Source organism: Silene latifolia, chromosome 9, assembly GCF_048544455.1.
Source record: "Silene latifolia isolate original U9 population chromosome 9, ASM4854445v1, whole genome shotgun sequence".
NCBI classification, from domain to species: domain Eukaryota; kingdom Viridiplantae; phylum Streptophyta; class Magnoliopsida; order Caryophyllales; family Caryophyllaceae; genus Silene; species Silene latifolia.
Window position 1 is genome coordinate 203,036,776 of NC_133534.1, and position 14,520 is coordinate 203,051,295.

Below are 14,520 nucleotides of genomic sequence, written 5' to 3' on the forward strand. Positions count from 1 at the left end.
GTCTTGAAAGATTTCTTTATCCTTTTTTGGGTTTGCTATCTCTTTCAATAAGGAGGAAATAGGATTATTCTATTCAACCATGAATTGTGAACCTCCTTCTGGGGGTTGAGTGTCTGATGGTTCTGATTGGGTTACTGTTGATGCCCTTTTTCCATCCTTTGTTGTAGACTGTCTCTTTTTCGAGATATGTTGTTCTTCAAGCACCCTTGTTGGTAAGAATGAGGATGCTCCGAAAGGGCTTGGATCTTGAGCTAATGGAGGAATAGGTTGTGGACTAGTTAGTAATGGTGGTGTGGTATATATTGGATAAGGAGTGAATATATCATATGGCATGTGAGGTGGTGATGTTGGTTTGTTTTGTAAGGAGTGTAGTTGTGCTTTTAAGGATTTTAATTCCGACTCCTTTTCCATCATGAGTGGTGAAGTTATGGACACAGTAGTCGCTAACCTGAGGAGTTCGTGATGTAACGAAGAGATCCTCTGGTTGATTTCTTTGATTGCACGGTCCATGATTGTCACCTTCTTGTCAATGCTTTTCAGGAAATTATTTTGGATTTGTGCATTCTCCGATTGCCAGTTTAGTGTTGCTTCTGCAGCACTGATCTGTCTTGTTGAACCATCTGGATTCTTTATGATGGGATTCTTGATTTTCTAAGAATGTGTAGAATTTTCCTTTTCAAACTCTTTTGGAGGAAAATCATCTCCTTTTGAGGTAGATGGTCCAAACATGTAACAATTTGGCATTTCTCTTTTGGGAGAGGGTGATTTTGTTCTTGGATATCTGACGTAGTATTCAAAAGATTTTCCAGACGGTTCTCCCAAGAGACCAACTTCGGGATCTCCTGCTTCATAGCTTTCTTTGAGCTCTTGTTGCATAGATTTCTTCTTCCCTTTCCTTCTTTTTGGGACATCATCTTCATGTGAGCTTGCCATCAGACAGTTGTCACAGTCACAAACATCGAAATATTTGTGCCCATACTCATCCGCAAATGCATATATTGGGTCTCCAAGAGAATTGAAAGACTTAACTGCAACATTTTCAAGATAGAGATCTTGGGGTTTGGTTGGGATATTTAGTGGAGTTATGAGGTTGATTTCTGTGGAAAAAATGGATGGGCGAGGCTTTTCAGATGGTTCCCTTTTGAAAGATATTTCCACTGTGCCATCTGTTTTTCTGTCTATTGTTGAGTCTACAGATTGTATTGGAGTTGTATTCTCATGTTGTTTTTCATAATTGGTCACCCAAGATTCGGGAAGTAGTTTGATCAACTCATTTTTTGGGATTTGTCTAGGTATATGAATACATGAAGGGCTGTGCTGTGATTCCATCTGGATGAGCAAAGCATCATCTGTATCTTTTGGTGAGGTCCATGGCATGATTTTGGACTCTGTAAGCCATCTGGTAATGGAGTGTTGCCGCATATGTGTTCCCAATTTGAGGTGCTCTAGTGATTTGGAGCTGGATCTAGATACTTTGAAGGATCTGGGGATCCTTCAAAGCCATGTTGAAATTTTGAAACAAGGTGACGAATACAGTACCAGCATTTAAGGTTGTTTGCAAGGTAGCTATGCAGGCATGTCTGTATTCTTTGTACCTCGTGTCTAGCAAGGCTACCCTTGCTACCACAGGAAGACCTTCTCTTCCATGAAGAGTTAAAGCTATCTTAACCGCTCCGTAATGAAGGTGTGTGTATCCATTGACTCTCCATTGGTGGATCATGGCCTCATTGAGACAGAGTGGGATCATTTGTTCTATTTCAGTAGAAGGAACAAGATATTGTTCTAGCTGAGATGCTAGTATTAATTCTTTGACCGCATTTTTGTTGGGGCCAAAAGCATGTCTAATGACTTTTGGAAAAGATGAACTTGGTTTGGTGAAAGCTTTGTATGGATTAAATAAAGGAAGTTGAGTGATGGGGACTTTACTATCTTCTTCTCTATATTCAATTTCATAAAGATAATCTATTTTTTTGGCATTAGATTTTCGGTAAGTAGAAGATGAGGAGGAGCGCTCTAGAATATTTGATGTGTTTTCCATTTTTATGATAATGGACCAGAAACCATAACAGAGTCGCTTTATTTCTTATCCTTCCCTTGAAATTTTTAAGAATAATGAGTTATCCCCTATTTTTAAACATAAAGGCATGAGGATATGAGAAGATAATACTTGGGTTGCTATGGTCATAAAACCGAGGTGATCTTAATTAATCATTTTTCCACCTCAAGGTACCCAACATATAGAACTCCATGGTATTATTTTTCTCATATTCTTTTTCATATGTTTAATACGGATTTCTGTTGTGGAAGATCCACTAAGTGGCAACCACAGAGCATACTTTCCATTTTAAACATCTTGTAAGAGATCGCTCATTATTTACTCAAAAACTTCTTAGGAGGATAAGAGCCAAAGCTTATTCTGCCATGGCTCTGATACCAGAGTTACGGACACATAGTGAGTACAACCACAAAGGAGGTTTTACAGGATCAATATATATTTAACAAGGTTATTAGGAAATTGTAAGACCAGATGTTGAATAAGGGAAAGCTTATATTATAAGAAATAGATATATTTTACAAGGAAGGTTTTATGAGAGGTGTTTTTAGAGAGAGATCACACTTAGGCTTAACTTGGTTATGGCAAGTACCAAACACTCCTATTTATAGTACAAGCTAGGGAGAATATTACAAGCATATGTCAATCACATCACACAATACACACCATAAAATTAATGTTTATATTATACACCAGTAACTTTATAAATACCGCGCATTTATTAAATAGAAAAATAAACTAATACTTCACTATTAGCTTTGTGAAAATATATATATATATATATATATATATATTCATTAAGATGTTTTAAGAAGACTACTAAAATGAAATCATTAACTTTGTGAAAAAAATTCATTAAAATACAGATTTCATGACATTCAATTTTTTTTATTAGTTTTGCACTTTCAATTTCTTTCTTTCCTCATATCAAAATACAATGAGTTGAAATATAAAAATGTTATGGTATAAATTTTAATGAAAAAGTAATACACACTAAAAAGTACTGTAAAAACTCTATAAATGCCGCGCATTTATTGCGCGGGATCTATACTAGTTCATTATAAACATACAATCTCACACTAATGAAATCACAAAGAAATAATTAGTGAAATGACAAGAACAACTTGAGAAGTCACAACAGATCGGGTTACAATGCAGCATCATTGAGATAATCTCGATAGAGTTAGCTGGAGCTTTGATATAGTCAGATCGACGTCTCCAAAACCATCCATGACAGACACTGTGGCTGGAAACTCAGCTCTTGAAGTCATGCTGATAAGACCAAACAAAATTAAAGGCAAGAATTTCTGGTGAAAAATTAAAGTCTGGCACCACAATATAACATAGAGTAAACATAAATGTCTCTTCAATTTTTATTTTTCTTTCTGGTGAAAGGCAAGAATTTCAGCTAGAAGTCTCTCTTCCTATGTTCTGACATGTAAATCGGGTTTGGGTCTGGGTCCACCCAAACCCGGACCCAGACCCGAAATGCCAACCTCAGACCCATACCCCACCCGTTTGTAAAGCACTTCACAGTGAAATAGATAGATGCTCAAAGATGACCGGTAAGCCTAACTATGATAAGACCAAACAAAATTAAGTAGTTTGTTGATTCACATGTCAGAACATAGGAAGAGAGACTTCTAGCAGAGGAATCAAAAGATGATATACCTGCTCCTGAGGACAACACATGGCATGCCTGTAATCTCTGCAGCAGCAATTGCAGATTGGCTTCCAGCCACGAGGACACAGTTGCTAACAGAAGCCTCCGCATTTTCTGCCCCTGTTCTCAGAGCAACCACGGTTTCTCGAATACTGGTAGGAGTCATTATGTCAGATAGCAAACCAAAGTGCAAAAACAAAGGATAGTAGCTACAATAACAAATAACAATACTACTTCATCTGAGTTGGCGTGGAGCTCCTTTGAATCATACAACAAATGAAGGGATAGAGGAACAAACAATTGAATCATAGAAGAAATCTTCTGAGAAAAACAATGAGAAAAATTATAATCCATCCTACAAGTCCAAAATTACTGGAATTACCTTGGAAACCTGAACTAGGACACGCTAACAAATTCATTACTCACAAAGGAAATCCACCAGTCCTTTAATGACATTAACACAAGAAAAGGGCTACAGAACACACTGATAATCACACAAAGAAAGACCTAGAGAAGTCCCATGAGACAAGAACGATGCAAGAAAAAACAACTTATCACAGTCCCAATGGTAGATCATTTATTAAAAAAAAAAAAGAAAAAAAAAAGAAAGAAAGAAAGAGAGAGAGAAATAACAATTAAATAGCACTTATCTCTATGATAAGGCAAGCAAATTTTGCAGTATGTATAAGGCACCAGTAGAGCAACAAATTTGACAATAGTTGTAATAGTTGAGAGTGGTTTTTTTTATGATGGCAAGCCTAACATGACATACAATATTCAAGGTCAACTAACATCAATCAAATTAGATGGGTTCTAATGTTCTATAGCATCATCATTCACGAGACAATATACAAAAAAAAGAGTAAATTATCGATTAACCTATTAAAAGTTAAAACACACTTTTTCAAACTTACTCCCTTTAAGAAAAAATAGTTTATAAATTACCCCCAAAATATTGCCAAAGTTTAGAAATTGCTCCAAACCCCTATTTTTGTGTTTTTATGGCGAATTTTCCCTAATTTCATTAATTCTCATATTACTCCTCAACTTTATCCCAACTACCCATCCTTCAACCACCAACCACTACCGGACTCCACCGCCAACCACCACAATCGCCCACCCAAACTCCACCATGGGACTCCTCGAAGTCCATTGATGGAGAACTGAAGTTGATGCTTTTTGATATCGACGTCCATGGCGGAAGCCGCATAATTTTGTTTGCCCTGTCCAAGTTTGCCCTTTCCTTGGACATAGCGAATTCGATTAACAATGGTTGAAAATCGAAAACAAAATAAAAAAAGGCAAGGAGAATGGAAACAAACCCTTAATTATTTGCGCAATCGACGAAATCAATTAAAAGTGAATTGTGGAATAGCAAATTTGGGGGTTACTGGGTTAGGGTTCTTAAGAAGTGATACGGAATAATTTGAAGGTAGGCGTGAATATATAATTAATTAGGACTATTGGGTGTTTTAAGGGATGGGGCATCGGACTCTGACGAGTTCCGTGGTGGGGTGATTGTGGGGGTTAACGTTGGAGGTTAGTGGTGGTTGGTAGTTGAAGGGTGGGTAGTTGGAATAGGTTGAGTAATATGAGATTAAAGAAATCAAGGGCATTTTCGTCGTAAAAAAACAAAGATAGGGGGTTTGGGATTAATCACTCAGAAACTTACTGCTGGCTGCCTATGAATCAAAAGAGACTGATCTCCTCTATTTCTCTTTCCAAGTTCTATTCCTATGAAGCATCACCTTGAGTAGCTCCAACTTTTTAAGCTCCAGAAGACCAGAAATGAGTATACATTCAGATAAATTCTTATGCTTTATTAGACAGAACTCGTTGATAATCGGAATGAATTTGCTAGCTTACAATCTACCTTTATTTGACAAATATTACCTTTATGAAATTTTAAAAATATCAAAGTGTATTTCTCTGCATGGTTCTAAATCCGGCTATTGGCTGCTTTGTAAAAGTCTTTAGAGTTACCACATCCATATTTTAGGGTGTATTGGCCACATTTCACAAAATAAAAAAGATTGGCCGCAAGGGCTGATTCTCAGATCAGAGCTAAACTGATATGTAATATCATGGATCATTTTAATTGACAATGGCATAAAATGTAATCTTAAATAACCCCTCATACTTCAGCCGGCCAAACATCCACTTCAGGATTTTATATTACAAAAGAGTTGCACGAGAATAGACTTTTAAGAAGTGAAAGATATGAAAAACCTTTCAGGTGTGCCAGTATTAATGTCCACCCGCAGCTTGAGCAAGGAAGCCACTTCCTTGGCTATCTTTTGTCTCTCCGTAGCAACTGTTGCAACATCATAGCCATAATCTTTCAGCACACGACCTTTCACTTATGTTGGTGAGTAATAAAAGATAAATTAACAATACCTGCTTTACTTGCTTCATTCGCAAGTTCCTCTTCCGGGCCCGAGGACTTCTGAAGTCCAAGCACAAGCTTGCCATAAAAACTCTTCTCTACATCTTCTTTACCAATCACCTTCAGTTTTGACATCCGTTCATGCCCAAGCTTCTCAACAATTGCTCTAACATGGTTGGCGAAACTCAGAGAGGTCACCAATATAAATAGCAAAATTTATGGTACAAAAGAAACGTATCAAATATATACTCCCTCCATTTCTTCGTTTTCTTCCCGTTTGGATTGGGCACAAAGCTTAAGCTATATAGTTAAATAATGAAATAGTAAGTATATTTGGGTATAGTAGTGAAATAGTACAATGCAAGTGGGTTTAAATAGCGTAATATTGAAATAGTATAATACAAGTGGGTTAAGTAGTGGCAGTAAATGTAAATAAGGGTGAAAACTAGGGCCAAACATTAGACAGAAATAGAAACTGATCAAATGGGAAGAAAATGAAGAAAAGGAGGGAGTAGTAGATACTATTTTCATTTTTTTGAATTCTTATCATATCCCCCTTTACAATGATTGTTTGGACTCTTCTCATTTCCTTTTAGGGTAGCAGACTAGCATAGAGAATAAGAATAGGCAATGTTACCCTTGCGAATCCAACTCACGTGCCTCGGGGCCGCACATGCAAAGAAAGTTAAGGGGGTGTTTTAGTAAATACCCCCACTTTTTTTTTACTTTGGTTTCTTACCCTAAACTAAAGCAAATAATAAGAACTCAAATAATCAAAGGGAGTGCTCAAAAAAAAGTACTTCACAGGTTATTGATAAGAGCCAGACAAACCTTGCGGTCTCCTCCCCAAATTTACTGAGTGTCGTCAAGATAACTACAGAAATTCCTTCATCACATGCATCATCAATAAACCTAAATGACAACAGCACCAAGCCAATTAACATAGTTACAGAAAGAAAAATCAGGAGATAGTTCTTTCAGAATTCACGAGAAAAGTGAACGAAGAAAAACACATGCTGAACAACCTACACTTGAACAGTGCCCAAGCCCAGGGATATCCCAAATGAACTGAAAATTCAGCTTATGGAAAGAGTGATCATGTATGGGCTAATGGTATAGCATGCAGCATATGTGGTTAGATAGACATACTTCACAAACAACAATTTTACCATTTGGGAAGTCATTCATTGAGACCATAAACACTCCAAATCAAGCTGCTCCAACTTATTCTTTTGTTTTTATTTTTATGTCAGCAGCAAAAGCCCAACTACAGGCCTGTTCCTGAGTTTCTCGGGGGCCTAGGCAAAAAGTGTAAATTAGGGCCCCTTAAAAAAAATACTACAATTTATAATAGTTTTTTTTTTGTAAAAAAAAACATACCATATCAATTCTATTAATAATACGTTACACGTGGTAGATTTGTAGTGAAGATTAAGAGGTGGTGGAAAAGGGAATTTTTTTTTATGGTGGCCAAATTTGGTAGCAACCGACTTATTGATCGAAAGATAAAGTGTCCATAATTTAGAGTGGGTTTAATGCAATTCTTTAGTGGAGCGGAAGAGGCATTGTATGTGGGTTTTGGGAGGAGCCATGCCGGGTTTGAGGTGGGTTGTTTTGTTTTCGCCCAAAAATAAGATTTTCCTAAGGGGTTGTGGCCGAATTTTACCCGTGACTATAGGGTTGGTTGTCAATTTTAGTAGAGAGATGCTGCAATTTTAGTGTTAATTTGGCAGAGAGATTGATGGCCTATAATTTTGCTGCAATTCTTGAGGTTGCAGAAGGTGGAGTGAGGGTGGTGGGTAGTGTTATCGGAAAAGGATAACTCTTGAGGAGTTAAACTTTTATCAAGAGCACGAGGCTCTAAGAACATATTAGAAAACCATCTTAACTAAAACTTTAAGGTTATGACTTACTCCCTCCTATTCTATGTTTTCTTCCCCTTTCCTTTTTGCACAAGAAATAAGAAAGTGAATTTGGATCACACAAAACACACTACCCCACATGCCATTGAATTTGGGCCACACAAATCATCCCAAATGGGGAAATAGGGAAGAAAACCCGAATAACCGAATAAGGAAATAGGGAAGAAAATATGGAATAGGAGGGAGTATGATTTAGGCCAAATCAATGGTCATATACTCATATACCTTAACACTTAACCATTGAAATTAAGATTCCGTTGCTTGGGAATTAGAAGATGTGATTCTAATTTCTAATTAAAGAAGAGAAGAGTCGGGAATTTGGGTCTTGGAAAAAGAAGAGGGGAGAGAAAGTGTCAGGGTGAGAAAGTTGAAAACCATTGCTTTGTTTTTGCTTAATTAGATTTTTTTTTTCTTTTCTTACCATTACTATTTTAAAATCTAGAAGAATGGGCCCTTTTCTAGCTTGGGCCCTAGGCCACCGCCCCTCCAGACTACCCTCAGAACCGGCTCTCAGCCCAAGCTCACGGAATTGTCAGAAACTAAATGTTCCCGGATATTCTTTAAGAAGTTTATCTAAAAAATCCGCGCTGTAATAGTGCAAAAAGAAGTCCCGGGTCCAAGTTGGCAGAAGATTTGACCGATCCCGCTCCTGCTACCAAATAGAATAAATGGATTCAAATGAAATTTTCTGGTAAAACCTGCTTGATTTAGACCGGTAAAATCGTACGCCCATTCGGATCGACATGAGAGTCCAACTCAAGGGGACCATTGAATAAGTTTTCTCATCTTGGGCTGGGGTTAGTTTTTGTGAGCTCAGCAACCAACCTATTTTTTGGACTAAGAAATAGACTTTAGAAGCTAAAAAGGGTATCCACCCCAAGATGAGTGCTCTCCTATTCCGACTTCCCTGGGCCGAGTTTTTTTATATACAATTAGTATTAACATTGTAACATTTTACATTTTCGTTCTATTTGATGGACTCCCAACATTTCCTATATTGAGAAAAACTAAAGACTATAATTCTCTTCTAATTTGAGATCAAGTAATTCATGTGTGTGTGTGTGTATGGCCTACTTGGTTTACCTATAATACCAGTTAAATCTGAAATAGTTTCATTTGCTCTCTTTTACACATTTAGCATTTGCAATTGGTGCAATTCAAAAGAACGGGAGGGGTAGGGACAAGGCACTAACATAGCCCTTACACCCAATGTTTATGAATTAAAGCCGTGTTCCAAAGATTGTGTTTCAGGTCACATGACTCGAAACTGTGAACACAGGGGGAGGAGAATAAAAGATTTTGACTACTCCCAAAATAACATATTTAAATACACGAACCACCTTATACTCTCGACCTGTCAAAAACATATATGTCCCGGCCCAACTCGTTTTTTAGAGTCATGAACCCTTAAATTTTGACCTATGTTCCGAAATGACCAGCTAAACTAGGGTCGAGACCCACCTTATACACGTGACCTAAACCATAAATCAGATAAATTATTGGAAATGTATATAAAATTAATATAAAAAAACAAAGGTATAATTTTATGTTAGTTGTTGTATCAAGCTAAAAGTTTAAACTTCTAAATCATGAAAATGACTCAGATATGAAAATTACATGAATTTTAAATACAATTGATAATAAATACGAAGTAATTATTAAAATATAATCTGATCAGGCTAAGACTATCAAGGACTGTAGGATTATATAGTTGTGATATGTAATGCACTATTCACAATTTCACATCAAGGGTTTGCAAAGAAAGCAATATGATATTCATATATTTTCCTAAATTTTGTATTATTTATTGTTTGGCGATTTTGACATTTTACCTTGATGTGAATATGATTTTCAGTAACATAATTTTATGAGAGACAACCACCTATGAGAGGGTCAAAATGCATTATGATGAAGATGATGATGGGTCTATTTGTTTTTCAAGTAAATGTTGGTACATCTAAACAATCTGATAATATCCATACTCGGATCCAAGTTTCTTTGAATATCTGAATATTCAGTATCTTTTTTGCAGATATGGATATCCAATTTCAAAAAATTCGTCAGACGGCTTTTTTGATCTGTGTGTTCGGCCCTAACTTGAGGCATTTAAGAGCGTCACTGGAAAAGTTCATTTTAAATTCAAACACAACCTTCATAATCCAACCTTCAGCTATACACATTGACAGTTTGACACAATGCGATCTAGTATGTATTCAATGTTTGCTCATCAATATGATAGGGGAATTGAACATAGGGCTAAAAGGACAAGATGGACTTACTTTTCAACCCCAGGTCGTAAAGATGCATTTGCAGAGCTCACAAATTCAGCCAATGCCTTTTTCTGTCAAAATTGCAGCAGGTTAAATTATACGGAGTAATTTAGTACGTGTTGAAAAGTACAAGAATCAAGATTTCAAGATTACTAGCCAGCCACATCCAAATAAATGTGGTCTAAGAATGCACAATGCTTGGTAGATGTTACCATTAAAAAAGAAAAGTTATCAATGTAATTGGCCCTTAATACCTAGACCATGCTTATCCCTACCTACCTTCAACCCTCTTTCTTCTCATTAAAGACGTTCTAACACCAAACCACCACCATCACACCACTCTTCACCAATCAATGACAACAACCACCCTCCTCCAAACACCGCCTTTTTGGTGCTTACTACAAGTATCCTATCCCGCCCACCCTGAACCAACCCACTACTGCCAAATTCGCCGACCTCTCTCCTCCTATTGGTACTTGTTAACAAACAAGCATAAATATTTGGTATATTTGGGGAAAAAAATATGTTAGGTGCCTTGATATCAATGAGCCTAAATGTTAGGTACGCCCCACAAAAAATCTTTGTTAATCAGATATTGCCAAAGTGTCGTCTTCAAGAATGAATGATAAAAGAAAAATCTTTTCACAAAATTGTGTTATTGACAAAGTAAGTTATATATGTAAATGCAAAATAGAACGGTCGAAATATCATCTTGGAGAAGGTGAAAATCAAATGATGAAGTAAATGTAGAACAGGCTCTTTATAAATAACACGACAAGTATTGGGAAACCATGCAATCCTCACGATTTTTGACATAAAATCCATGCGTCAAGTAGCATCAAAGAAAAAGAGTGCACCTTTTCCTGCAAAACACTTTTCACAAATGTGTTTTTCTCACTAGTGGGCAAAGATGTTGGCCAGCCAATCTGTTCAAAGAAAGGCAAGAAACAAGGGAGAGAATGATCTGTCATCATGGGAGGACAAAAAAGAGAGACAAATAGACAATCACTCAAAAAGTTTCATGTGCCATGGTAAAGCAAGATATTGAAACAAACCCGGTTAAAATACGAAGCAAGCATCTTCTCCTCATCAGCAGCGCACTTCCTACCAATCATGGGAACACATTTAATTTTTAGTCTATATAAGTAACCATGAGCAATTGTATTGCTGATAGTCTGAAACAACAAAAAGTTAAAAGCATGATTTCCCTGAACTCAGTAGAGTCAAAATCATGTACGTACAATGTTTTGATTTCATAAAATCCCCTTACAGTCACAAGTCACAAGTATAAGATGAATTTAAGTGTGATGGCAAATTAAGAGGATACTTATGGTCTGAAAAATGATACCTGAAGAGGTCTAAGTAGATAGGTTGTGTCCAGTTGGCACAGTCCAAGCCGAGCTTCCGAAATGCTGAGAAAATATGAGTAAAAGAGGAAAGTGAGGACTGAAATCAGTGAGCGAAATAGCAAAGGTAATAGTGTGAGTTGCCTCAGCTCAGCCGCACCTACATTGAAGCCGTGGCGGTTCCCAGTTCGATATGCATCAATTAGGACCCTATAATAACATGAATATAAATCATGATGATGATGATGATGAAATGAAAAGGGTAGCGCATAAAGTTATTAATTATTCTAATTAAAAAAAAAATATGAAGAAGAAGAAGAAGAGGAGTTAATGAAATACCCATCAACTTCAAGAAGGACAGCAGCGAGGTTTGAAGAGGAGTTATCATCATTTAACGGTGTAAGGGAATTGCTGCAACAGGTTAACCAATTACAGAATCTACGTCTTATTTTGGGACCAAAACATAAGGTTTCAAGGTGAGATACACAATTTGTTGTTGTTTTTGAAAAATGAGTTGGGTATCTGAAAAAATGATGGCGTTGGGTATTTCTGCCATTGATGGAGAAGTTGATTAAAGATGAGTGACGCGGAGATGAAGTCAATGTTGCTTCCATTTGCTGAATCCCAGTTCCAGTCCCCGGTTCTATGCTACTCTTCTCTTACTTGTGATCTTGTGGACCAGATGAGCCACCCACCCATCAATAATCTCTGGACCGTCGACCTGTCAAACGAGTCGGGTCAGGTTAGGTCATATAAATTACTACTACGATTTAGAATACAAAATTATTATATCACGCCCCTTATTTTACTTATTACACCCCCTATTTTTTAATTTATTACAAGTTTGCCCTTCAACATGTAAATTAATTGCAGTAAAAATAAAATTATGTTTAATCGTAGTTGTGTTTTTGAGACGGTAACTAATGTTAATAGACAGTTCTTAAAACGACGTAGTCATTTACTATCTCATTTAATTACTTTTACCCAACTCACTCTAATTAACATTTAATCTAAATAAACTTGTAACTTCATTTAAAAATTCATGCAATGGGGAATGCAAGGGGATGAATGGCGACCTCCGAGCTCGGGTTGGGTTAAGCTCAATGTGGATGCGGGGGTAAAGGAGCGGGTCGATGTGGGTGTTGGAGTGGTTTGTCGAGATAGCTCGGGGAAAGTTCTTTGGGACATGGCTCATAATAGAAGGGAGGTTTGGGAAGCACATGTAGCGGAAGCGGTAGCGGAAGCGGTAGCGGTCTTGGAAGGGCTCGAACAAGCGCGGGAGGCAGGCCATGATCGTGTTGTGGTGGAGAGCGATTGTTCGCAAATTATTGAAGCCTTAAAGCAGCGCAAGACGGGACGAAGTTTATTCTCGCTTGTTTTGGATGACATTTTACGTATTTCTAGTTCTTTTTCTTCGGTTGTATGGTCTTTTATTAGTAGAAAAAACAATGTAGTGGCTCACACGTTAGCACATGTGTTGCCGGTAGGTGATGGTAGAGTTGTTTGGATCGACAAACTTCCTGAGATTGTTGATCGTTTAATTGTTTCAAGTTAATGAATGTACCCCAGTGGGTTTCAAAAAAAAAAAAATCATTCTTTAAAAAGTTTTACCGTTAAAACTTTTTACCGTTTTATTCTAAATGAATCCTGACGACAACCCCGCAAACTATTTTTAAATTATTTATTTACTCCCGACAACGGACAAGGTTCACAATTTAACAACGAATTTAATGCTCATCAACATTATCGTTTCGATACGAAACGTTATTATGATTCTACGGAAAGCGGTGTTGTACGTAATACTAACGACGACGGTGACGATTTTGACAATGCTCAATCACAAACAAATGCAACGGAGGAGGTAAATTTGTTGTTTAGTTTAATGAAAATGTCGTTAAGTTTTTGTACAAGTTTGTTAAAGAGGAAGTCGAAGCACGGGAACAGACGGACAAGTCGTGTAGAATACACGACAATACCCAGGTGGTGCTGTGTAAAGCACACGATCAGTCCCCCGTTTTGCCGTGTACAGTGCACGACTATACCCAGGTAGTGTCGTGTTTTGTATAGGTCTGTACCAAGCTGTGGTCGTGTATGTCACACGACTTGGTCCATTTCATTTGTTTTTTTTTAAATAAAAACTTGTAGTATTAATCATATTTTCCGTGAACGTCATTTTTACAAGAAGGGCTTGTTGGAAACGGTGAAGACTATAGCAATTATTTTGTCTTTGAAAATGCGTTTAATTCATTTGAAGAAACATTTGATCGGTCAAATGAAGTTGCTTATAAATTAGGTTTCCAATTGATAAAGGTGAATTATAAACCGAAGCACTAACCTTCGTTTAACATCGTTAAGTGTGAGCGTCATGGAAAGTACACTAGTAGGGATAAGGACCCTTCAAACCCGCAAACAAAAACCTCTACAAAGCGGTTTGAGTGTCCATTTGAGTTGGTTAATGTTAGTAAAGGTTCATGGGAACTAAAACTGAAGTATGGTACTCACAATCACGTATTTGGAAGCTATCTTAAGGGTTATAGACGTCGAGCTAAGCTTAATGAAGAGCAGAAAAATTTTCTTAAGGGATTATGGGAATCTCATATGAAACCCGGGAAGGTGAAATTTGCTTTTATGCGTAAGCATCCCGATCAACCGTAAGTATCCCGATCAACCGGCCCATGTGATTAAACAAATATATAATCAAAATGCATATTTTAGTGCTATCAGTAGAAAGGGTCGAAATAGTATACCATATATGCTACATCTAGCGAGTGAAGCAAACTATTTTTGAGAATATTTGTTAAATGAAGACACAAAAGCTCTCAAAAATGTTTTTATGGCTCATCCAGAGGCCGTTAAAATGTTTAAAACGTGGCTTTCACT

General features: G+C 37.1%; 1 protein-coding gene across 1 annotated transcript; it reads right to left on the bottom strand.

Annotated features, from left to right (window-relative positions):
* Positions 1-2,995: 2,995 nt before the first annotated feature.
* LOC141600366 (CBBY-like protein) lies at positions 2,996-12,311 on the bottom strand. The gene is made up of 11 exons (XM_074420590.1): positions 11,980-12,311; positions 11,801-11,850; positions 11,643-11,706; positions 11,350-11,398; positions 11,152-11,220; positions 10,304-10,365; positions 6,934-7,014; positions 6,114-6,268; positions 5,946-6,030; positions 3,725-3,868; positions 2,996-3,325 (listed from the first exon to the last, which is right to left on the bottom strand). Exons 1-11 carry the CDS (start codon positions 12,252-12,254, stop codon positions 3,214-3,216), a joined length of 1,146 nt encoding a protein of 381 aa, XP_074276691.1. The 5' UTR covers positions 12,255-12,311; the 3' UTR covers positions 2,996-3,213.
* Positions 12,312-14,520: the final 2,209 nt, after the last annotated feature.